This window comes from Leptopilina boulardi, unplaced genomic scaffold, assembly GCF_019393585.1.
Source record: "Leptopilina boulardi isolate dan_hultmark-lab unplaced genomic scaffold, ZJU_Lbou_2.1 LbouV2_216, whole genome shotgun sequence".
In the NCBI taxonomy this organism is placed as follows: Eukaryota; Metazoa; Arthropoda; class Insecta; order Hymenoptera; family Figitidae; genus Leptopilina; species Leptopilina boulardi.
In genome coordinates, this window is record NW_026137770.1 from 3,761,632 (window position 1) to 3,787,105 (window position 25,474).

The 25,474-nt window shown below is 26.8% G+C and overlaps 3 protein-coding genes across 3 annotated transcripts; 2 read left to right on the forward strand and 1 right to left on the reverse strand.

The window, feature by feature from the left end:
• Positions 1 to 4,046: 4,046 nt before the first annotated feature.
• LOC127279522 (ankyrin-3-like) lies at positions 4,047 to 5,460 on the forward strand. The gene is made up of 3 exons (XM_051301921.1): positions 4,047 to 4,140; positions 4,206 to 5,005; positions 5,152 to 5,460. The coding sequence occupies exons 1-3, from the start codon at positions 4,047 to 4,049 to the stop codon at positions 5,458 to 5,460; spliced, it is 1,203 nt and encodes a 400-aa protein (XP_051157878.1).
• A 122-nt stretch (positions 5,461 to 5,582) lies between these two features.
• On the forward strand, positions 5,583 to 6,907 carry LOC127279425 (uncharacterized). Its single transcript, XM_051301772.1, has 2 exons — positions 5,583 to 6,180; positions 6,318 to 6,907. The coding sequence occupies exons 1-2, from the start codon at positions 5,813 to 5,815 to the stop codon at positions 6,385 to 6,387; spliced, it is 438 nt and encodes a 145-aa protein (XP_051157729.1). The 5' UTR covers positions 5,583 to 5,812; the 3' UTR covers positions 6,388 to 6,907.
• A 152-nt stretch (positions 6,908 to 7,059) lies between these two features.
• Positions 7,060 to 25,255, reverse strand: LOC127279392 (germinal-center associated nuclear protein). The gene is made up of 4 exons (XM_051301714.1): positions 24,801 to 25,255; positions 10,649 to 14,159; positions 8,015 to 8,296; positions 7,060 to 7,918 (listed from the first exon to the last, which is right to left on the reverse strand). The coding sequence occupies exons 1-4, from the start codon at positions 25,120 to 25,122 to the stop codon at positions 7,333 to 7,335; spliced, it is 4,701 nt and encodes a 1,566-aa protein (XP_051157671.1). The 5' UTR covers positions 25,123 to 25,255; the 3' UTR covers positions 7,060 to 7,332.
• Positions 25,256 to 25,474: the final 219 nt, after the last annotated feature.

The following is a 25,474-nucleotide window of genomic DNA, read 5'->3' on the forward strand; positions in this document are numbered from 1 at the left end:
TCTTTGCTCTATTAGTATGAAAAGTTTAAAGAAAAATAGCAGCAATCTGGGACGCATGATTTGCACCCAAAATCCATTACATTAAATTGTCAAAGCATCGAGATTTATTACATTGACTCTCCAATACATGGATTCTTCAAAACGTCGACTGACCAAAACATCGACTTGTAAAATTATCGACTCCTCAAAACATCGAATTTCCAACTGGTCGAATTTCAAAATGATCCATTTTTTGCAACGTCGATTCTTCAATGCATCTTACAAAAACACTGATATTAGAAAACGTCGACTCGCAAAAGCATCGACTTTTGTTTACATTGAATTTTTAATACAGAGATTCTCCAAATTATCGACTAACCAAATCATCCATTTGTCAAACTATAGATTTGCTAAAACATTACATTATTGCAATACATCAATTTAGCAAAACACTTATTTTCTAAAACTTTGACTCGCCAAAGCACTGACTTTTTAATAGATTACCTCGTCAAAAGAACGAATTTTCAAATCATCGATTTTCTAATGCACTAACCTGCAAAAGCATCAAATTTCCAATACCTCGACTTCCGAGTACATCGATTTTTTAAAACATTAACCTGTCATAACATCAACTTTCCAATACATCTACTCGTCAATGCATCGACTTGTCAAAGCATAGAATTTTTAATACATAGATATGAAAAAGCATAGACACTTTTTTGCATTGAATATCCATTACATCGAACTTTTTTTTTCACTAGGGTTTACTCTCTATGTTGTTAGTAGGTAAGGTAGATTAAGATTGTGCGGGAAATTTTAAATTAATATAATATTTAATTATGTTTATTAATAAATGTTTTTTATAACATTTAGTTATTAAATATTGTAAATTTCATTGTTTTCTGTTTTTTTTGGTAATATAAAATCTCTCAATATTAACAAGAAAATGATATTTTTATTGATTTAATAATATATACAAATTATTGTTTTATATGTTTCTCATAGATGTCTCTACTTTACCAGTTTAATGTACTAAAACTGAAATAAATATATTTAGAATTGTATTCCATTGACAAATTGCCTTTCTTTTTTAAAATTATTCTCTTTTAATAATTTCTCCTTATTTTTTATGAAATATATTTAATAACTAAATGTTATAAAAAACATTTATTAATAAATATAATTAAATATTATATTAATTTAAAATTTCCCGCACAATCTTAATCTACCTTACCTACTAACAACATAGAGAGTAAACCCTAGTGAAAAAAAAGTTCGATGTAATGGATATTCAATGCAAAAAAGTGTCTATGCTTTTTCATATCTATGTATTAAAAATTCTATGCTTTGACAATTCGATGCATTGACGAGTAGATGTATTGGAAAGTTGATGTTATGACAGGTTAATGTTTTAAAAAATCGATGTACTCGGAAGTCGAGGTATTGGAAATTTGATGCTTTTGCAGGTTAGTGCATTAGAAAATCGATGATTTGAAAATTCGTTCTTTTGACGAGGTAATGTATTAAAAAGTCAGTGCTTTGGCGAGTCAACGTTTTAGAAAATAAGTGTTTTGCTAAATTGATGTATTGCAAATGTAATGTTTTAGCAAATCTATATTTTGACAAATGGATGATTTGGTTAGTCGATAATTTGGAGAATCGCTGTATTAAAAATTCAATGTAAACAAAAGTCGATGCTTTTGCGAGTCGACGTTTTATAATATCAGTGTTTTTGTAAATCGATGCATTAAAAAATTCATTTTTTGACAAATCGACGTTATAACAAGTCGATGCTTTGGTAATTCAAAGCTATGAAAATTCCATGTTTTGGAAATTCAATGAATTAAAGGTGCTTATATACCTCAAATTTCGATCAGATGAACTTTATTTCTGGACCGTGAAAATGCGTGAAAATTCATTTTCACGGCGGGTATTTTTGAATTGATTTAAATAAAAAATGTTTTTTTAAGAAATATAATATTAAATAATTGTTTTAATACGTAAGAACACTTTAAAATAGTGATAGAAAGATGATTTGATTGAAAAATTTAGCAAATTTTGCTTTAAAACATTTTCTGTTACGAAAAAGTGTAAGATCACGATGTTTGTGAAATGGTTTGTACAGTGCTTCTTCGATGTGATTGTCTCGTTGTTTGTTTATGTTTTGTCGGCGTTTTTTTAGTTTGTAATAAATAATGAGTGCTCAAGATAAATCGGTAAGTTGAAATGTTTATTAAATAAATTTAAATTCAACTAATTGTTTCGAATAACTGAAAGAAACATGTACACATGTACACTGTACAAACCATTTCACAAACATCGTGATCTTACACTTTTTCGTAACAGAAAATGTTTTAAAGCAAAATTTGCTAAATTTTTCAATCAAATCATCTTTCTATCACTATTTTAAAGTGTTCTTACGTATTAAAACAATTATTTAATATTATATTTCTTAAAAAAACATTTTTTATTTAAATCAATTCAAAAATACCCGCCGTGAAAATGAATTTTCACGCATTTTCACGGTCCAGAAATAAAGTTCATCTGATCGAAATTTGAGGTATATAAGCACCTTAACAATTCGATGTTTTAATAAGGATATGTGATGGTAAATGTATGCATTGAAGAATCGACGTTGTTAAAAATCGATCATTTTGAAATTCGACCAGTTGGAAATTCGATGTTTTGAGGAGTCGATAATTTTACAAGTCGATGTTTTGGTCAGTCGACGTTTTGAAGAATCCATGTATTGGAGAGTCAATGTAATAAATCTCGATGCTTTGACAATTTAATGTAATGGATTTTGGGTGCAAATCATGCGTCCCAGCAATCTATTTCATACTATAAAAGGCAGATTTTTCTCTCCGTGTTAGAAGCCAAAAAACCGATTTTTGATAAAAAAAATCAGCTAATTTGTTATTGTAAAATTAATAATTTTTAACAATAAAAGACAACTCCCAGAGTTACCCCGAGAAACATCTCCTTATTTAACAAATGCATTTTCATTTTGATTCATTGGCACTCTCTTAATTTTTAATATTTTTGCATAAAAATTTAGAAAAATATTGTTAAAACGTTTTAATATTATATGGAAATTGACTAAACAAACTAACACTCTATGTATCGCTAAAAAAAATTCTTAAAAATATGAATATTTTCACCGAATAAAAGTAGATGAAAAAGCAAATTGTCTGGGTCCAAGGGACCCATAGCTCAGCCGTGCGAGGGTTAAAGCAAAATTATTAAATTATATAAATAAAAACGACTATTGGCTTTTTTTGGAAGCATATAAATTAGTTTTTCACGTTAGGTATATCATATGTGCAACTGATTTCTTAAAAAAAAAAATTAGGAACATGAAACTGTGCACTAGTCAAGGAATCACCCCTATTTCATTTAATGCTTTTTGAAAATTTTTTAAAATTCATTCTTTCCTAATTGCTATAAATCGTTAAACATTAAAAAATGTTTTATTTTTATAGGTTTTTCAATTCCAATAAATTATTTTGAACTGTATAAAAAAGGAATATATACGAAAAAATGTCAACTGAAGAAATTTAACTTTTAGAAACTGCTTGTCTTTCCAGAGATGAATGCAGTGTAAAAGATATTCTTTCCGAAACTGACTTTACTAACTGTATTTTGAATCCTATGAAGCATATTTTTTGCTCTCCAATGTTCTACTGAAGACTCTTTGTTCATCAATAAATTTTAAAAAAAGAGGATACAAGCACCACGATAATTTTCATCATGATTTCTGAACTTCTTGTGCAACATGGAGTCAAAATTAATGTCCACCATTGTCTATAGAACATACTTTTACCCTACTTCACATTGCAGTTTTAGGAGGTACTGAAAAAATAGTAAAAAAGTTGCTGTTGAAAGGAGCTGATGTTAATAAAGAAGAGTCTGATATTTTAACACCTTCGATGTTTACTTTTCTAAAACATTTCAAAAATATTGCTCAGTTGTTGATAAAAAATGGTGCTGATTCTGGCAATTTTGATGTTTGTGGAAACGAAACTGATACTCTACTTCACCTTGCAGTTACAACGAAAGATATAGAAATGATTGAAATTCTAGTACAAAATGTTACCGTCAATGAAAGGAATCATGACAGAGACACAGAGTTGCATCATTCTAATCTCAAAGAATATAAAAGTATCTCTCAGCTTTTCCTCGCAAGTCCTGATAATCCTGATAATCCTAAAAATTCTGCTAATATTGTAATGAATCGGAACATCCAGAAGTTTCTGAAGAACAAACTGTAACGCCACTTCACATTGCAGTCATATTAAAAAATAAGAAAATTGTAGAAATATTGTTATCAAAAGGAGCAACTGTAAATACATCAAACAATGAGGGGTACACGCCATTGCACTTTGCCGTTATGAAAAATTATATTGATATCGCTCAACTTCTGCTAGACAACGGCGCTGATATTGACATTCAAAATAACATTAATCGTAAACCTTTTTATTATTCCAAAGATCCATGTATGAGCAGCCTTTACAGTCTTTACAAAATAAAAATTTATCTCAATAATGGAGGAAACATTGAAGATAAGGATAACAATTGTTATACTCTATTGCATCTAGCTATAAAGTATAATTTAAAAGATGTTGTTCTTTTTTTACTGGATAAAGAATCAAACATAAATGCAGTATCAAAATTAGGTGAAACGCCACTTCACCTCGCTGCCAAAGAACGCAACAAAGAAATCACACTTCTTTTATTGGAAAAAGGATTAAATGTTAATGCTACTACAAATACAGGCTGCACACCTTTACACTTGGCAGCTGACTATGAACTCCCTTTTCCATTCGATCAAAAAGATGACTTTTTAAAAATTTTACTTCAAAACGGCGCTAATATTACAGTTAAAAACAACTTTGGTTTGATTCCTTTAAATTATGCCGTTAGAAGACATTGTACGTTGGATGTGAAAAGTCTTTTAGGTGAAGAACCTGACGTAACGATAAGGACCTTAAAATGGCATTTTGTCTATCATTTTTCAATCACTATAATAGAATAGATAATTGTTCTGGAAAATATGGTGCTAATTCACGATGCGTAAGTGAAATATTTGTTGATTTCGGTTTCACAGTTTATATTGAAGACTTTAAGGATATGTTTATACCTGAAAAATTGTATTCTTCTTGGCTATAAAAGTCAACTGACAAAAAATTTAGATCGTTTGTGAAAAAGCTTCTTCAGAAGCCAAAAACTTCCAATATTGAAGAATTAAAGAAATCTTTCATTGAGTTTGAAGTACTACTGGGTGCTGTCAGACATGGATTCAGCGATATTGTTCATAATTTATTAACACCTAACATAAGCGTAAATTGTCAATTGCAAGATGGATATACATTACTTCATTTTGCTTGTAAAGCTGAAAATCTAACTGTTGTTGAACAACTTTTGCAATGTGGTGCTGATATAAATGCAAAATCAAATGTCTCCACTTCATATTTCAATTAAAGAATTCTCTGTAGATGTTACGCGTTATGGTGATGTAAATGTTGCAAAAATTCTTTTACACTACGGTGCTTTTGTTAATGCATGTAACACCTTTACAATAGGATCAGTATTTGAAGCATTGGATGAGTTTGATGATGATTGTGATGAACGTATCCTTGAAATAATTGATCTTGTATTTAATTACGGTGCAAAAGTTGTGGATTTAACTCCAGAAATTTTTATTGTTGATCAAAGTCACTGTGCAAGATATCAAGTAAAATCTGTTGCTGCGAATTTAGAGAATTTTCATATTTCCGTGAATTCTACTGAAATTGCTGATTTTCAATCTCAGTGTCTTGAAGAAATTCAAAGGATGAAATCATTAAAAATTACTGGATTTAATATATCGATTTATGATTTGTTAATAAAACCACATAGAGCAATTGGTATGTACATGCGAAATAAGACTGTTGTTGAATTGTTAGATGCAATAAATTTCGAAGAAAAATTCCCTTTATATGCCGGTAAATTGAAAGTTTGTGTAATGAGAGGTAAACTTGAGTGTCGACTACTGGAATTAGCTTATCATTGTCTTGAAGTTCTAAAAGTGAAGTTACCTGATGTTGTCGTCTCTGAAATTGTTTCGTACTTTGACACTTCGGACTTACATCGTTTAATTATTGCTTCGCCTATTTCTAGCAAAAAGAAAAAGTCAGTTCAATATCACGAAGAGCTTTCTGAGTAATGAAACTTCTTTTATTTACTTATAAACTATAGTGATATTAGAAACTATTTTTGAGATATATTAAAAATATTTCAGTAAATTTTTACTGAAGTATAGAGATATTTTTATTTTTATACAACCGAAATAATTTCAGAATTCTTAATTCACTGTTCTTCTCTGCTTCTTCATCATTATTTCGAAGTTGTAAAAGTGAGGCTACCTGATGTATTTTGAATCGTTTCGTACTTTGAGACTTCAGTCTAACATTGTTTATTTAAAACTTCGCCTATTTCTGGTGAAATGAAAAAGTCAGCTCAATATTAAGAAAATGTTAGTTAATTTGAATATTGTTTATTTGTTCATTAATTTATAAACATAAAATGCTAAAAAATGTCAATATAAATATAAGTATATAATACATAACAAACAAGTAGGAAAATATTACACAAGTATAAAAATGTTTTTTTTATATATATAATACTATTCTGTAATGTAATTTTTTAAAAATTTTATAATTTATAAAATAAAAATTTACAAATATCTATTTTTTCTTACTTTATACAATTTTCTTTATTAAACGTATTCGATATTTAGGAATTTATTTAATCCTTTTTAAATAAGAAAATTATAATATAATTAAATTATATTTATTAATCATATAACTGGGTTCAAAAGAAACACAACTTCCTACGTTACTGCTTTTGAGTTACTGACGCCATTGCTTCCCCTCTAACTCTTCTTGTTGCTGCCCAACAAGTTTTGATAAACAACTGCAAATTACGGAGATGCAAATTTCAGAGGTTCTAGTGTAAATAAAAAATGATACATAATATATCTGCAGAATAAGCAAAAGAAAAGGATTGGCGGATTTGTAGTGAAATTTGTTAATTATCGGATTTTAATTTAATAACAACATTTTTTTATTGTACTTAAATTTACAATGAAATGAAGTTTATATATGAGGCATTGCCCTGTAATTATATATTCACAAAACTCATGTAAAAAATAATTGTCTACATGACAGGAGAAAGAAAATTTTTTAGTGCTCTGGGAGCATTCATGTGGGCAAGCCTGACATATAATTACAAATTGTACAGATTAATTTAAATTAATTATTCATAAAGATTTTACATAATATCACAGGCGATTTGTGATTTATGTGTCAATTTTTAAGAATTGTCAGGAAATAATGCCTTATTTAATTCATTTTCTAAATATTGATTTTTTAATTTTTGATCTTGCAATTGTAATCCAAATGTTTCTAGTTTATTATACATTGCTGTCATTTGATTTTGTGAGCTTTTAGAAATTTCTTGTACTGGTTTAATAATGTTCATTGTCAACGATTGATCCATGTAATCATCAATCATTAATAAGTCATTAATATCTGTATCATCGACTAATGATACATCATTATCTACTACTTCAGTTTCCATATTTGAATTAGTAAATGGTTGAAAATTATAATTCATAAAGACATTTGATTTAAACCACCATGGCAATGTTCGAAAATGTTTAATATGATTGCGATTATAAACAACTTTTAATTCTTCTTTCATTAAGTCAATTTTTTTACTAGTTATGAGCAGTAAAATATCAGGAAAATATACACGTGAACTGGTATCAATCATCACAAATAAACTATTTAAAATGTCACTTATCGATACATTGTGACTGAAATCCGCCATTGCTTCTAGACAAAAATTTCTAATAGCTTTTTGAAGTTGAATTTTGTCATAAATTGGCCATGGATCCCTGTAATATAAAAATTTTATGTCAATTCATTAATGGTAAAAAAATATGTACAAATAGAATTGATGACATAAGACAAATTAAAATTAAAATTATTACCTCCATTGTGGTACAATTAGTTGTTTCACAAATCTTTCCACCGTTTCTCTGTATTCAACATTTTTCCAAACATCATCAAAATATTCATAACTGCATGGCAAATTAAAATTTTCTTTTAAACATTGTTTTATTTCTGGTGAGAAATCAGTGTACAGAAGAGATTCTTGATCTAATATTATTTCCATCACATGCGTAATTGCTTCTGTATGTAAATTTATCACAAACTGAGGATCATCAAGAGCATTCTTTAGTTGACTGTTATATACAGAATGTCCTTCAAGTCTGAAATAAAAGCAAAAATATTTCTAACACATAAAATAAATTAATTCTTAAATATTGTTAAAAAATTGTTTTAATATTGTGTTTGCTTTCAATAATAGCTCAATATTATTTCTACAGAATAATTAAACTATTATTATTTTTATTATCACAAATTATTGTCGGAAAAAAATTGTCGAATTTCAAAAAAGTAAAATACTGAATTGTGAAAATTAGAAGATTCTAAAGGAATTTCAGGGTGTCTACTAAAAATCTGAATTAAAATTGCAGGACTTTTCCAGGACTTTCCAGGACAAATTTCATATTTTTGCAGGACATTAAATTGGATGACCATAGGAAATAAAATAATTTTTAGTTTAACTATTGTTATCAGAAATTTAATTAAAAAACAATTTTAATAAATATTACAGAAACATTAATAAAAATTACATTACATAACTTAAGTAAATTTTCATTTTACTTATTTAATTAATTTTTTTTACACTTGATTGACAAAATTATAAATTTTTGAAAATTTAAAAGCAAAATATAAAAAATTCAAGGACAAAAATTAAAATTCCAGGACTTCCAGGACTAGTAGACACCCTGAATTTCCTCCAAACTATTATAAAAAAAATCTATTGTTGAAATTTTCATTTGATGAAGAAAGGTGAATCCTAACTTCAAAATGTGATACTTATATTACATGATTTTAAAGTTAATATTAAAAAAGGTTATCTCGGAATAATTTAAATAGCTTATTAGGAATTCTATATTGAGTCATTTAATTAATCCATAATATAAAAAAACTACTTCAAAGTATTTTTATAACTAAACAAAATAAATTATTACCAATTAACAAAATTATGATAATTAATTTTCTAATAGTAATTTAGTTTATGTTAAAAATAGTTATTCAAATTCCAGCCCTCGGATTGACATTAAGGCACAAAAAAAGTCGAAAAAGGCGATTTTTTTATTTTAACAAAATTTAATTAGTTAATGAATATTTTACTTTAAATAACTAATTTTTTAGATATTAAATTCATTTTATTAAAACTGTAATGAGAATAATTCTATAAAAATATTATCAAGAAAATTTATTTCAAATATTTCAGAATCGAACTAATTGTAAGACAAACTTTCAAAATTTTATTTAAATAGGACAAATTTCTAAAAAAATTTCTTAAAGTTCCATTTTTATAATTTTTTGAAATCTGATTTAAGCATTTATTCGAATTAAAAATTTTGTCATAGTTTTTAGTTTTTATGGTTAAAAAAAATTTCAGGCAATAGTTAATCAAGTTTTACAAATTTTTAAATAAATTGTTTTTTAAAATAATAATTTTGGAAGAGTTAAAGTTTAAATTTTGAGAAATAATTGAATTTCAAAAGATTTTGTTAATTTTCAGAAAATAATTAAATTTTACAAAACTAAAAATAATTTATCAAATAATTTTAGATAACATTTTTTAAAAGTAATTGAATTTTCAAAGATTTACAAATTAGATTTTTAAAATTAATTGAACTTCAAGTGATTTTTAATTTAAAATTTTTGATGATTTCTGTTACTAAAAAATGTATTAAAAATTGCTGACAAAAATACAATAATTTGAAAACTTTTTAAGCAAAAAATAGTTTCAGATAGTTGAATTTTCGAAGAATATTATAAAAATCATTAAAAATAATTGAATTTCAGGAGAGTTAAAATTGAAATAATTAAATTTCAAACAATTTTAGATGAAAAATATTAGAAATAATTAAATTTTAGAAGCTTTTAATTTATAATTTTTGAAAATAATTGAATTTCAAAAGATTGTGTTAAATTTCAAATAATAATTATAGTAAGAAAAATTTTAGTGATTTCTGTTGATGAAGAATTTATTAGAAATCGCATAAAAAAATTGAATTCCAAAAGTTTTTAATTGAAAATTGCTTTCAGATAATTGAATTTTCGAAAAATATTATAAAATTCATTAAAAATAGTTGAAATTTTTGCAAATAATAATTAAATTTCAAGTGATTTTGAATTAAAAATTTTCTGTAATTTTATTTGCTAATTTTTTTTTAAATTATAAACAATTATTAAATTTCATAAAAATTTTAATTGAAAAATAGTTTCAGATAATTGAATTGTGAAAAATTTCATTAAAATTATTAAAAATAATTAATTTAGTTAAGAATTTTAGTTTAAAATTTGTTAAATAATTGAAATAAAGAACATCTGAAGAAAATCTGCATTTGTTTACTAATAAAACATATTTTGTTTAAAAAATTTGTAAAAAAAGTCAAAAAAGTAGCATTTCATTAAAATAAGTCGAAAAAAGACATATAATCCAAGGCCTGAAATTCCTAAAAGAAAATGAAATTAAATACCTGAACCATAATTCTTCCATTAAACAATCTTTCAAAACCTTTTTAAGATAGTCCATTTCAAGTGGCACTTGTGGAGATTTATTAACTGCAAGCCAAAGAACAGCACTTTGCGTCAATTTAATAATTGCATTTTCATCAATTGTATTTTCTAAGATAATTGTATATTCAGATATAAAACCGGTGTCCATTAAATTTTCTAAATCAGCTGTAATATCAATAGTTTCGGGTTTAATGTTGCCATCATGAAAAAGTATCACAACTAATGGTATGGGCATTAATTTATTTTTTGATAAAACAGTTTTTGTTAATCTTCGAACAATTGATCTTGATTCTTCAGATGTTGAAGCAATAAATAATAATGCATCCATGCCGGTTAAATTTTCTTCATTTGTTACACCATCAAAATTTCTAACACAAACATGTAAAGTTTCATAGGCATTTGGTTGGAAAATTTTCAAAATTGGATCCACAATTTGATCATTGCCATTTATATATTTACTTATAACTTTTTTGCGTTGATATAAAACCACTCGATTTTCTAATTTAGGCCACGATATAGCAAGTTTCCAAAACATATTTGGACGCGTTTCACTGTCAAATGATTTTATATTCTCCTTAATACCAGCGTAAATAACAACTTCAATTGGAACTTGATTATGTTTTTGTGAATGATTTGGTGATAATTTCAAACGTTTTCTACACATATTTTCAATAACTGCATCCTGTTGTTTAGAATATAATGATTTTGCACATTCTTCTAAACTTTGTTTTTGTAGCCAAATAGGTGTATTGTCTAATGCCTTTCGTCTTATTCTTTTTTTATTGACATACCTTCTCCAAAGTTTATAGTATTTGTCAGATATTCTTCGTTTTTGTTTTTCTTTTATGAGACGCAATGTTTTTTGAATGAATATTTCTTCTTTCCATATCTCTTCACAAGTCTCTTGTAAAATATCTTCAAATACATTTTCAAAAATATTTTCCGTCAATACTTTATATATGTTTTGCATTTCATTTTCAACAATTGAAGAACAAATATCTCGAATAATTTCTTCTTGTAAGGAATCATATATCTGTTCAGATTCTTTTAGAATTTGTTTTAATTTTTCTTCCTCTTCTTCTTCCTCCTTCTTCTTCTTTTCATCTTGTAAAATTTTTTCTCTTGCGTTTAAATCTGTACTCTTTTCTTGATGCTTTTGCTCTTCTTTTTCCTCTTTATTTTGATAGGGTTCTTTTACTATTGTTTTTGTAACACTTAATTCGCCTTCAGTAATTACTGGTTTACTGAAAGAAAATGGTGTCTTTGTTTGTGCAGATTTAAAGGGCGAAATCTTTGCTGATGGTCGGGAAAATATATCCTTATTTACAATATTAGTAAATGCAAATGTTGTATTTTTATTGTCAGTGGAAAAAATTGGAAAAGGATTAGATTTAGATAAATTCATTGAAGTAAATGGTTTTTTAGGTGACTTTGAAAATTGTGTTGAAAAATTTGTATTTATTTTCGATTTATCAGTTAGCGTGTTCATTTTATTATCACAAAATGCATCAAAATTAAGTTTACGCTTATTTGCAGAGATTTGAGTTTTTCCTATAATCTCATGAGTATTTTTTGAATGATAACTTTCAGTCTCATCAATAAATTCATATGGATCATTCTTTTCATATGAGAGAATTTTTTGATCTTCAGCTTTTAGTGATTCTTCAAGAAGATAGCCTTGAGAATTAAAACTATCGTGAGGTTGATGATTTTTATATAATTGTTGTGGTAAAGTTCCTCCTGCAATGCATTGACCAACGGATGAATAATCAGAATGTCGTTTGCTTTCAATTACATTAAATGCTCTAGATTGTTCAACACTATGTTCCGATGAACCAAAATGTTCTCTATTTAATAAAACATACAATTCATCTTGCGATAAACTCAATCCAACTTGTTCACAAAAATAAATAGTCTCTCTTTCATCTTCAAATGCAAGAATATCAATAAGTTCATACAATGGATATGGATAAGGCTTTGATATAGTTCTACAATAAGCCTTAACCATCACGGATAGTGCAGTTATTCTTACTTGATTAAAATATCTCAATAAAATACTTGCATTCAAATATGTTGTGTTTCGTAGAAGTTTGAAAAATTTAACATAATTATTTGACACTATCGACGAATAAACTTCAATGGCGAATTTAACTTGTGATGATTTTTGTATTGATGACGGTAGTTTTTGAAGATCCCACATAAAACTACCATTATTTAAATTCAATAATATAATGTAGGCACGAAATTCTGGTTCATTTTTACATGAAATACCTTTTAACATAAGATCATGATACATATATTTTAAAGTTTGTAAACATTTTGTTAAATTTTCTGTATTAATTTTCTTGTCAAAAACATTTGAATCTTCAGTACAAAGTCGTTCTGAACAGAAAATATGAAAACGTGCACACTGTTCAACTAATTCAACACTGTCGAGACAGCAGAGTTCTTGTTGAGTGATATCTTTACGAATTCCTCGCATTCGATCCCAGAGAAAATGATACCATTCTGCTAGATTTGTATCTGCTCTTTCACATAAATCAACTATTTCATGAAGTAAATAACTCATTGTCATCTTTAAAGATTTGACGGGTCTCAAATCATGTGGCATTGGCTCCTCTTGATCGGCCGATGATCTTGAATATTGTTTCACAGCAATCATATGATTTATTTTTAATCCCTTGTTATCTAATTGTTCATAAAACGATACTTGACGTTGAGTTTCACGCATTAAACGTTCTTTTTCTGGACACATATCTGGACAAGTGCCTCTGGTAATTTGTGCTGTTGCCAAACTTATTGATTTTGCCTGCATTAGTCTCATAAGTCTATCGCGTGCTTCTAAAATTTTATATTTATCCTCAGTAGTTAATGCAGCTTGACGAATGATATACTGTAATTCCTCGATGGTTGCTTTAGGTATGGAAGGTCCAATTTTTTCTACTTTTGCAGTGGTTACTTTTTCTAAGCGCAATGCTGCTTTATCATGTTTTATTTCTTTTGTTTTCATTATTCTTGACTTTGTAATGCATGTCAGTTGTTTCATTTCGTTTGGTGTTTCTTCATGTAAATTATATTCCAAATTCTTTAGTGCTTCTAATTCATCTTGATAATTATCATCGTCTCCTTTCAGAATACGAGATACAGTTGAAGTATTGGAGTCAACTTTTTTTGTTGGTGATTTAACTACTTGATTTGTCCATTGAACATTAAATTTTTCATTTAAAAATAAACCACATTTATAATAAGCAATGTTTGCTTCACCTTTTGTAACATAAAATACAACAATACTTTGTTTCTTTGGACGTATCAAAATTTTTGAAATATCTCCAAATGTTGAAAAATGCTCTTTAGCAACAGTTTTGTCAAGTAACGATTTAGGCACCATCGTACAAGTAATTGAATTTTCAATGTTGTTTTTCTGCTGCTGTGATTTAGTATTTTTTTTCAACTGCTCATATGTTTGTGATCCTGAAACATAAATATTTAAATAATGTTCAAAATATGAAAAAGAAAAGGGCGATTAATCAAATTAGTTCCTTAAGATAACTTATACTCCCAAGTTAATCTTTAAACATTCAATGAATCTTCGGGGAATTTTCGGTGCTGTGTGGGTTTATATTTCATCTTTTGTTCATCATGGTAAACGAAATAATCTTTCCAACAATTAAAATTGATGGAAAGGTACTAAAACATTAGTACAAATTAAACAATACTTAGGGATAGGGTTACACTCAACTCCATGTTTGATCCGCAGTGCATGCATTAGGATTTTGTCGCCCCGGGAATTCACGATTCCTTGCCATTGTTCTAATAATTTACTAGAGCAATCGACAATAACGATGGTGCTCGGGACCAACGATATCCGACCCAGGCAGTCTAGTAAAAAATTAAAAAATTTGAAATTTTTATATAATTTATTTATTAATTAATGTTAATTTTTAATATTTAAATATGTGCGCAATCAGATTTTGTTCTAAAAAATATTTTTACAAACTTTGGAACCTCATTAAAAAACCCTGAAATTTTCAAGATGGCATCTGTTTTTTTAAGCAATAAATTGACAAAGTTGAAAAAACATTGTCGCTGCACCGGTAACGACTATCTTACGCTGAGACACAGCGCGGATTGGCGTAACCGAGTTGTTACCGGCGCAACGACAATGTTTTTTCAACTTTGACAATTTATTGTTTTAAAAAAAAAAACAGATGCCATCTTGAAAATTGCAGGATTTTTTTTAATGAGGTTCCAAAGTTCGTAAAAATATTTTTTTTAGAACAAAATCTGATTGCGCGCATATTTAATTATTAAAAATTAACATTAATTAATAAATTTTTTTCAACCTTCAATCAAGGTTCGAGCTGAACCTTTAACGAATATTTAATTTAAAGCTTCACTCAAGTTTCGAGCCGAACCTTTAACGAATATTAAATTTCAAGCTTAACTCAAGGTTCGCGCTAAACATTTGCTCAAGTGCGGACATTTAAATATTTACAGAAGCTTTACTTAACCATTATTCTAAATACTGCGAACATTGAAAATAAATATTTAATAAATATTTATTAAATCTTCAGTGCTATGTGGGTTATCTAAAATAACTTTGTCCGCGATGCATTTAAACTATAAGCAATACAAATAATGAATGTTTTAGAGTAATGTATAATTAATTTAACAATGTAAAAATCTTTTAAGGGTAAAAAAAATCTTTAATTTATGTGTTTTCTCAAGTACTTTTTTATAAAATCATTTTAAATTTAGCGCAAAAAAATATAGACGGATATTCCTGTAACATCAAGCAATTTGAACCGTTCACTGAAAAAACGGCTAAGTGCTTTTGAAGCATTTTGCGAAAACTTATTTAAAATTTATTTGTAAATTATAAATCATTCAATGTATTACTATTTAATTTAAACGGGTTCAATAATGAATAATTTCAGTCAAACATTATTGTTTAGATGTTTGGATTAATACGATAATAAGCATCTTTTGAAAAACGGCTTTAAACGACTGAAGCCGCTTTTCTAGCGAACGGTTCATTTTATTATTTGAACTTTTAATAATTCCAGGAGATGATTGCGATGTTCTAATAAAAGATAAAATATTTGAAGGCATATTATTTGTCAATAAAGAAATGAAAAATATAATGGAAGCGTTTCCTGAATTTATCGGAGTAGATGCGACTTACAATTTTGTTATAGTAGAAAATTCGCAAGGTCAGACTGAAGTCGTAGCAGGATGCATTTTGATGCACGAAACAAAGGACAATATCCAGTGGTTCATGGATTCGTTCAAAGAAAAGCATCCATCATGGCCGAAAAAACGCGGGAAAAAATTTTCTGGTAATTCTTTAACATCGATTTGGAGATTTTACATGTTCCTAAATCTGTTAATTCTACAGATATTTTCTGTAAGGATTTAACGCATGCGCGAAAACAATGCAGTGATTCGACTAAAGCTGAGTACGATTGAGTGCGAGAGGTTAAGGCGAATTTAGTGTTTTTATTATTATCAAAGTGTCGGCAAGAAAGTGTATTTATATATATTTTGTTTAAATTATAATACATATTATATTGATTAATAGTTTTTCAATATGGACATATTTGTTCAAAGTCATTTAAAAGAATGGAACTTGTCTCATTTAATTGAGATATTTAAACGTAAGTATATTTTATATATATGTATATAACCTATAAGAAATACTCTACCAAATATATATTATCCCCATATACTATACATAATTTGGTCACTCAACAGTTTTTAAGAACTGTAGCTCAAACTTGTAGAATTAACAGATTTTAATGCAAATGATTCTACAAATTTCTCTATTTGGAGAAACATTAGTAGATGGCGCAGGAGTTTCTGTAAATTCTACAGAAAATTTCTTTCCGTGTAAGAACTGTTATGGTTGACAAAGATTTAAATGAACGAGATGTCATTAAAGAAAGTTTACCCGATGCAAAAGTGCTTATTTGCCTCTTCCATACCCAAAGAACTTTACACAGGGAAATAACCGCGGAGAAACTAGGAATTACTAATGCGCAAAGGGATTTAAGTAAAAGAATCATTCAGAAAATGATTTACTGCAAGAATGAAAATGAATACTCGGACTTATATGACGAACTCAAAGCAAATGCTCCCAAATCTGTCGTTGATTATTTTAACAAAAATTGGCATCACATAAGAAATGACTGGAGTTTTTGCGGCGAATTCCTAAGTACAACATTTTTAAATACAACGAATAACCAACTCGAGTCCTTGAATGGAAAAATTAAATCAATAGTGTCGAGATTCACAACTTTAGAAAGATTTCTAGTAGATTTCTTCATTTTAATATTTACTCGACATACAGAACACGACGTGGTAGCCGCTTATTCCTGCTTGAAAAGAACAGCTGTACCATTCACAATCGGCAGCTCAGAAGAGTTTTACAATAAACATTTAACAAGTTATGCTTTTAAGTTTGTGCAGCAAGAATTGAATAACAGATCAATGTACAAAATCTCAGGAGTTGCACCTGAAAGCGGAATATTTATTGTAAGTCGAGAAAACGGCAGTACATCTCGAGAGGTTAATGAGACAAAATGTGATTGTAATAATCACGTGTCCATGGGACTACCTTGCAGGTATTGATAAATATTTATATTATTATTATTTAAATATTAAATAAACATTAATTACTCAATAATAAGAATAGTTCATAGAAATATTTTCATAATAAATTTTATTTAGAATATTTTAAAATTAAATAAAGAAAATTTTTAAAAAATTTCAGATTCAATAAATGAATCGATCAGTCCTTTATTACATATAAAAACCAAAATGTCATTTTGTTCTTAAAAAAATCGTGAAAGTCGCAATGTATTAAAATAAGTCGAAAAAAGTCGCATTTATTACAAGGTGGCCACTAATATTTTTGAATAATATTCAAGACCTCACGGTATTTTCCCGCGGATTAAAACAAAATTTCAAAGTTCTTTAAATTAAGATTTTATTACAAAAGACATAATTATATATTAGTATTAAAAAGTAATCATTTTATTTTGATTTGTCAAATCACTCATTGATTAAAATGTTAATCGGCACTTGATTTAATTTATAGAAAGGATTTAAGTTTCAATTGACTGCTTTTAATGAATCTTAAATTTAGTTGATCTAAATTTCAATTTTTTCAAATTTTAATAAACTTAAATTCCCATCAATCCACAATTTCAACTGATTTTAATTTTAATTAATTTTATTGATGAAAATCCAAAATTTAATCGTTTATTCTATATTTAATTCATCAAAATTTTAAAACATGTAAATTTAAAATTTTCTTCACATTATGGAAATTTCAATTTAATTAATCTATATTTCATTTGCTTTTAATTTCAATTAATTACAAATTAAATCAGCCCCAAACTCAATCAAATCAAACTTCAATTGTTCTAAATTTTAATTAACTCAAATTTCAATTCATATAAATTGTAATCAATCTAATATTAAATTTATTTTAATTTCAATCGACCTAAATTTCAATTTATTCCAATTCTAATCAATCTAGATTTGAAATTATTCACGTTCTAATAGATTTAATTTATCCAAATTTTGATCGACTTCATGATTTAATTATCCAAATTTTAATTCATCTACATTTTAATTTATTAAAATTTTAATCAATCTGAATTTGAATTTATTCGATCTAAATTCCGAATTATCAAAATTTTAATCGGATTTAATTTTCAATTCATCAAAGTTTTAATTGATTTACATTCAATCGATCCAAATTGTAATCTTATTCAAATTTTAAACGATGTAGGCTAAAGCATGAATATAAGTAAAAAATAAATTTCAATAAATCAAAATTAAGATATTTCAATTTCAAAATTTATACTTAAAAATTTTTTTCTGGTAAAAAAATATTGATTTTAAAAAAAAAATAATAATATTTTAGAAAAATGATATTGAATAAAGTTTTTGAACGTTCCTTTTACTGTCCAATGCAATTTTCAATTTCTAAGATTTCGTTTTTTAAACAATCTGTTATAATATTCGTTTTTATAAATTCTGAGTAAAATTTTGATTCCTTCAAGAAACGTTTTACTCCAAATTATACTTAAAAGCTAATCAAGTTTCAATTTAAAAAAAGAATAATTTGTCAATTTACAAAAATAAAATTTTTTTAAAATTCAAGGTTCAAATAAAAAATAAAGGAGAAAAGACTATTTTCAAGGCTTAACTAATTACACGTCGTTTCCCCGGTTTTCAAGATTTCAAGGTTCAGTGGCCACCCTGTTATTTAAATAATTCGAAGAAAAAGTTTAAAAACTTGTATAATCCGAATCCTGAGAAATTCTTACTCTGATTATAAGACCAAATAATTGTAATTCTAAATACTACACTGAAAAAAAAGTTCTGGTTAAAGTTACTAGATGCGTTTGGTTAAAAAATTTCTATTTATTTTAACAAGAAAATATAGTTAAAAAGACTAAACAGTTCTAGTTAAATAAGTATGGTTAAATTATTCTGGTTAAAATAATTCTGGTTAAAAACGCGCGTTCGCGGACACTGCATAGCGTCTGTTGTTCTTTTTCGAATAGTTTATCGTGCGGATCGCAAGAATGGATGAAAAAGTTAACCAAGCTCTGGAAAATTGGGGTTTGGGAGAATTAAAAGATCTGTTTAAAGGTTGGTTATATAATTAATTTTATAATATAAGTGAAAAAATTGTTGACGAACGGCAAACTCGTGTAGAAAATAGTTTGAAGGTTATGTTGAAAACGTGCTCGACACGTTTTATCAGAATTTTAATTCTGAATAATCATATTTAAATAAACATTATTAAGAGAATTGCAGTGTAAAGGTGTTATTGTTTGATTGCATTTATATGTACATAATACAAATTTTTTTAATTCATATTTTATAATATTTTATAATATAATATAATAATAATAAATTTAATTAATTCTCTGATTAACTAGAATTTCTGGTAAGATAAACCAGAAATTTTTTTACCAAAAATTTTTAACTAGAAAAATTCTAGTAAGATTAACTTGAAATTCTAGTAAGATTAACTTGAAATTCTGGTAAAATTAACCAGAATTTTTTAACCAAATTTTCTAGTACTTTTAACCAGAAAAAGTAGTAAGGGTATATATAACTTTTTATTCTGGTTAGATTAACCAGAATTCTGGTTATTTTAACCAGACTTTTTTTTCAGTGTAGTTCTCTTTTCCAGGCATATTTTTGCTGTACGAGAGTATTTAACACTTCCTTGTGCAGATCCATATTATGAAAAAAATCAAAGAATTTTCAAGGATTCTAATATAAATGAAATGAACGAAGAACCGCGTATAAATGTTGTCTCTTCAAAAAATGTGGGGAAAAAGAAAGTTCTAACTCAAGGCCAGAAATTGAAATTCGGTAAAATAGAATTACTCGAAATTAACACACTTCTCTCAGAATTATCAACGCCAAACTTTTATGCCACAATGAAATTTTTTGCAGAGGTAAGAAAAAATATTTTATTAATAAAAAAAAATATTTAAAAACTAACGTTACTTAAAAAATTAACTTTCATGTATAGGTCAAAAGAAGGCTCTTATTAAAACAACCGCTGCATCTAACTCCTGTGTTAGAAAATGACATTTCTACCCAAGAGCCATTCGCAGAAAATGAAAAAGAAGCTTCTACAGACAAAGACGAAGACGTTTCTGCGGAAGTGGCGGAAGAAGATGAAATTGAGGGAGAAAACGTTTTTTCGGAAATAAGAAACAACTTTCCAGAAGAAAACGTCTTTCCAAAAGAACTCTACTTTCAGGAAGAAAACGCTTCTTCAAAAGAAAACTACTTTACGGAAGAAAACGCTTCTTCAAAAGAATATTACTTTCCTGAAGTAGCATCAGAAATACAAGTAATCTTCGATGGAAACTGTAATGTGATCGAAGAAGAAGAAAATGTGTTAAAATTAATTCCGTTAGCGCAGGACGAACCAACACAAGATAATATGCATATTATCAAAGAAATTTTAATGCCTCCAAAGCAAAACATGCGTGGAAGACCGAAACATTCATTGACAACAACACCCATGGGTCTTCCAAGTAAAACGTCAAAATCAAAAGAAAAAAAAGGGAAAGCAACCCCTTTCATTAAAAAAACTTTAGACTTTAAGGTACAACAGATGTTAAAATTTTTCGTCGATGACTCCTTAGTAGAGAAATCTTTAAGAGGTCATAAAATTCAAGAATCTGAAATAGAAATGAAACCAGAGTTGATAAGTGGAGCAATTACAGATGAGGACATAAATTTGGAAATAATTAAAAGTTATTTAAGTGATGAAGCATGGCTCGCAGTGGAGCAATTAAAAGATATTAAAAAAACCAATAATAAGTGGAATTATTGTCATAAATGCCAAAAAGATCTCAGTTTGTACACTGAAAAAAAAGTCTGGTTAAAATAACCAGAATTCTGGTTAATCTAACCAGAATAAAAAGTTATATATACCCTTACTACTTTTTCTGGTTAAAAGTACTAGAAAATTTGGTTAAAAAATTCTGGTTAATTTTACCAGAATTTCAAGTTAATCTTACTAGAATTTCAAGTTAATCTTACTAGAATTTTTCTAGTTAAAAATTTTTGGTAAAAAAATTTCTGGTTTATCTTACCAGAAATTCTAGTTAATCAGAGAATTAATTAAATTTATTATTATTATATTATATTATAAAATATTATAAAATATGAATTAAAAAAATTTGTATTATGTACATATAAATGCAATCAAACAATAACACCTTTACACTACAATTCTCTTAATAATGTTTATTTAAATATGATTATTCAGAATTAAAATTCTGATAAAACGTGTCGAGCACGTTTTCAACATAACCTTCAAACTATTTTCTACACGAGTTTGCCGTTCGTCAACAATTTTTTCACTTATATTATAAAATTAATTATATAACCAACCTTTAAACAGATCTTTTAATTCTCCCAAACCCCAATTTTCCAGAGCTTGGTTAACTTTTTCATCCATTCTTGCGATCCGCACGATAAACTATTCGAAAAAGAACAACAGACGCTATGCAGTGTCCGCGAACGCGCGTTTTTAACCAGAATTATTTTAACCAGAATAATTTAACCATACTTATTTAACTAGAACTGTTTAGTCTTTTTAACTATATTTTCTTGTTAAAATAAATAGAAATTTTTTAACCAAACGCATCTAGTAACTTTAACCAGAACTTTTTTTTCAGTGTACGTTTCAATTAGGTGTGATTCTTGTTTAGAATGGTTCCATAAAAAATGTGTGAAATCCACTAATGTTATTCACTGGTTCTGTTCCGTATGTAAGACTGATAGCAAGTGAAATAAGTTTATTTTATAGGTACTAAGAATTGAAATATTGTATTATATTCATTTACGTTTATATAATTGTCATACATGCAAAAAAATGATCTCACATTATATGTTTAAATTAGGTTGTGATTCGTGTTTAGAACAATTTGGTAAAAAAAAGCACTGATAGCAAGTGAAATGAGTTTATTATATTAAAAATTGAAATATTATATTATTTTCATTCACATTTATATAAAATTTTCAATGTTAATTTAGTTCTAAATGCGTTCTTAAAAAAGAGATGTTAACATTTATATAATCTTATGCAAAGATCACAACGTGAACTACATATTTTTATACGAAGTAGAAAAAATGTAATATAATAAAAATTATATGAAGAAAATTTGTAGTACCTTCTATGCTGATTTTATAGTACATTAAAAAATGAATTTTATTTATTTTACAAAAAGTTCATTAATTATACCTACATTCGTTTAATATAATTCTAAAATAGCGTAAATAATTTAAATAATCTTTTCCCAAAAGAAGTTTTACATTTAGTTTTGTAATTATTAAAACAATTTGGAAGTAGAAAAAATAATAAAATTAAAATTTTTTTTGTCTTCTACAAAATAGATTATAATTTAAAATTTCCGCTATAAAAAAATTCTGAAGGTGCATACACAATTTCATTTAATATGTGTTGGGCGTTTTGAGGTTAAAATGAAAAAACAAAATATTTTAATAATTTTTAAAGTTAAAAGAAAATTAATAAACAGATACATAAAAAACGTTCTACACTTACCATTAGTCGTTTTGTTTATATTAATTTCACGTCATGCATATAAACTTACTAATTAAATAAATTTTAATGGGTAACGGGCCAAATAATTCACCAGTTCTTAAATGGCCCGTCTCGAAATATACAAAAGTGGGGTGGCGGGCCAAATAATAAAAGTAGCTACAAGAGAAAAGTTACAAGAGAGTTTAGAAATTGTCAGTTATTCCTCAATTTTTCAACTTAAACTGATGTTTACCTCATTAATTATGTTTTAAACATTTTTTTCTTCATAGTTTTCTTTAAAAATTGACTGATTTATTGCAGTTTTTCTATTTCAAAGACCAGTAGCAAATTTAAGTATTTGTCAGTTTTCCTTGGTTTTTTATTCTTAATTGTTTTATGTAAAGTGCTTCTAAAATTTTAAGCATTTTTTTGTATCTTGGTCTTTCTAAGAATAAGTTTCTCTGTAAATATTAATTTTATTTTCCATATAAAAAAACGTAGCTAGCCTCAAAAATGAAATGGCAACATCTATATAAAAATTCATTTTCTGCACTTCCATTTTGTCTTCTTTCCCGTAAACATTGGGCAAGTAAGTGATGATCAAGATAAAAGATTTCATCAAGAAATATATATACAATAAAAAACGCTTCTAAGGGAAAAGCACAGTGAATATGTTCTCCGAATATTGCTGGATGCTTAAATGAGGCATTTCATTTGAAAACGATCAGTCATGACTTAGATTTTTTTAATATTTCGTTTTTTTGTATTATTTGGGGACTTAAATAAGTGTGAAAAATTTTAATTAAAAATCTTAAGTTTTTTTCAAGTTATTTACATTAACAAATTTAAGATACTTTTTTTCCTTTTCGCTATAACTTTTTCATTTTTCTTTCTACAGAAAAGTGTTTTAAATGTTTTTTCTTCAAAAATTATTGAATTTTAAGAAAATGATTTTTATTTTTAATATTTTATAATTTTTATATTATTTATTTAAAAAAAAAAAATTTTTATTAATGTTTAAACCTGTTATCGGGCTAATTTCGATCTAAAAAAATCATCGGTCAGCGCTTGGGTTAGATCCCATGCTGCGCGCCGATAGAGCCATGCACGGTAAATAATTCTAATTTTCGGATATTTTTTTAATTTAGTAATTAATATTAAAAATTTAAGTTGAATTTTAGTTAGCAATAAAAACATTCTTGACAAAAAGTATATTTGTAAAATATGTTGTAATTTCATTTTTGAGGCTAGCTACGTTTCTTTTTATATGGAAAATAAAATTAATATTTACAGAGAAATTTATTCTTAGAAAGACCAAGATACAAAAAAATGGTTAAAATTTTAGAAGCACTTTACATAAAACAATTAAGAATAAAAAACTAAGGAAAACTGACAAATACTTAAATTTGCTACTGGTCTTTGAAATAGAAAAACTGCAATAAATCAGTCAATTTTTAAAGAAAACTATTCAAATAGGGCTCGTTCGACGCACAATTTAGTACGCTTGAATATTACATGAAGAAAAAAAATGTTTAAAACATAATTAATGCGGTAAACATCAATTAAAGTTAAAAAATTGAGAAAAAACTGACAATTTCTAAACTTTCTTGTAACTTTTCTCTTGTAAATATTACTTTTAACAAAAAAAACTCTATGTGGGTTGAAAAGCCCTGCTTTTCAGCTTCAAAATGAAAAAAAAACTTTTAAATCGGTGCAAAAATAAAAAAGTTACAAGGGTTTTAGTCATAAATATACGTGAAAACGGTTTTTTTGCTCTAAAATTAAAATTTGGGGGTGTTAGGGAAATTTTTAATATACAATTCTTCTTAGTTTTTTGTTACCTACAACCTCTAGTAGGTTCGATAAAAAGTGTTTTTCAATTTATTTTTTTTTTCTGTAACACAGTGTAATTCATTTTAGACTTTTTTTTCTTAAAGGTTATGTGTTGATATTTATATTGATAAAAAAATTTTTTAATTAATTTATAAAAATAGTTGTAATAAATTCAACGTTACCTTTAAGAGCTTGTGCAAAAACATTAACTGGAGCTTTGAAAGTATTTCTTGAAATTCGAGGTTTGTATTGTTTAGTCGAACCTTGACAATTGGCATCTTCCGAATAGGATACATTTGTAGTTTTAAATAGAGTTGTTGGAAGTGAAAATTGAAATTCATCATTTATTGGAATTTCTGGTGATATTACATGATCAGATGTAATTCCAAAATTAATAATTCTTTCCGAATTATGTACAACACTTGGTGGTGAAAATGTAAATTTTCTCCAATCTTCATTATCCTCATTTCCCATTGTAACACTTTCATTGTTTTCATTTTCCATTGTATGTCAATTTATTATGATACAAGTTGTTATTGAAACTATTTCATCACTGTTGTTTACACTTTATGAAATAATAAGTGCATTTAAAAATTAAATAATGTTTACAAAATAGAACTTGTGTCATTTATATGTATTCAACATGTATACATAAATACAATCATTTTCACAATGATGGTATAGATAGACAAAATGATGCCACAATATAGAACTGCAACTTAAAGGTGCATACAGAACTGAGACCATCTCTCAAGTTGCGATCACACTTTTCTTGGAAAATCTCAGGTAAATTACATTTAGTTGTTTACAGTATAGTAAATAGTAAATTACAACCTTTTTCTAAAAAACAATGCAT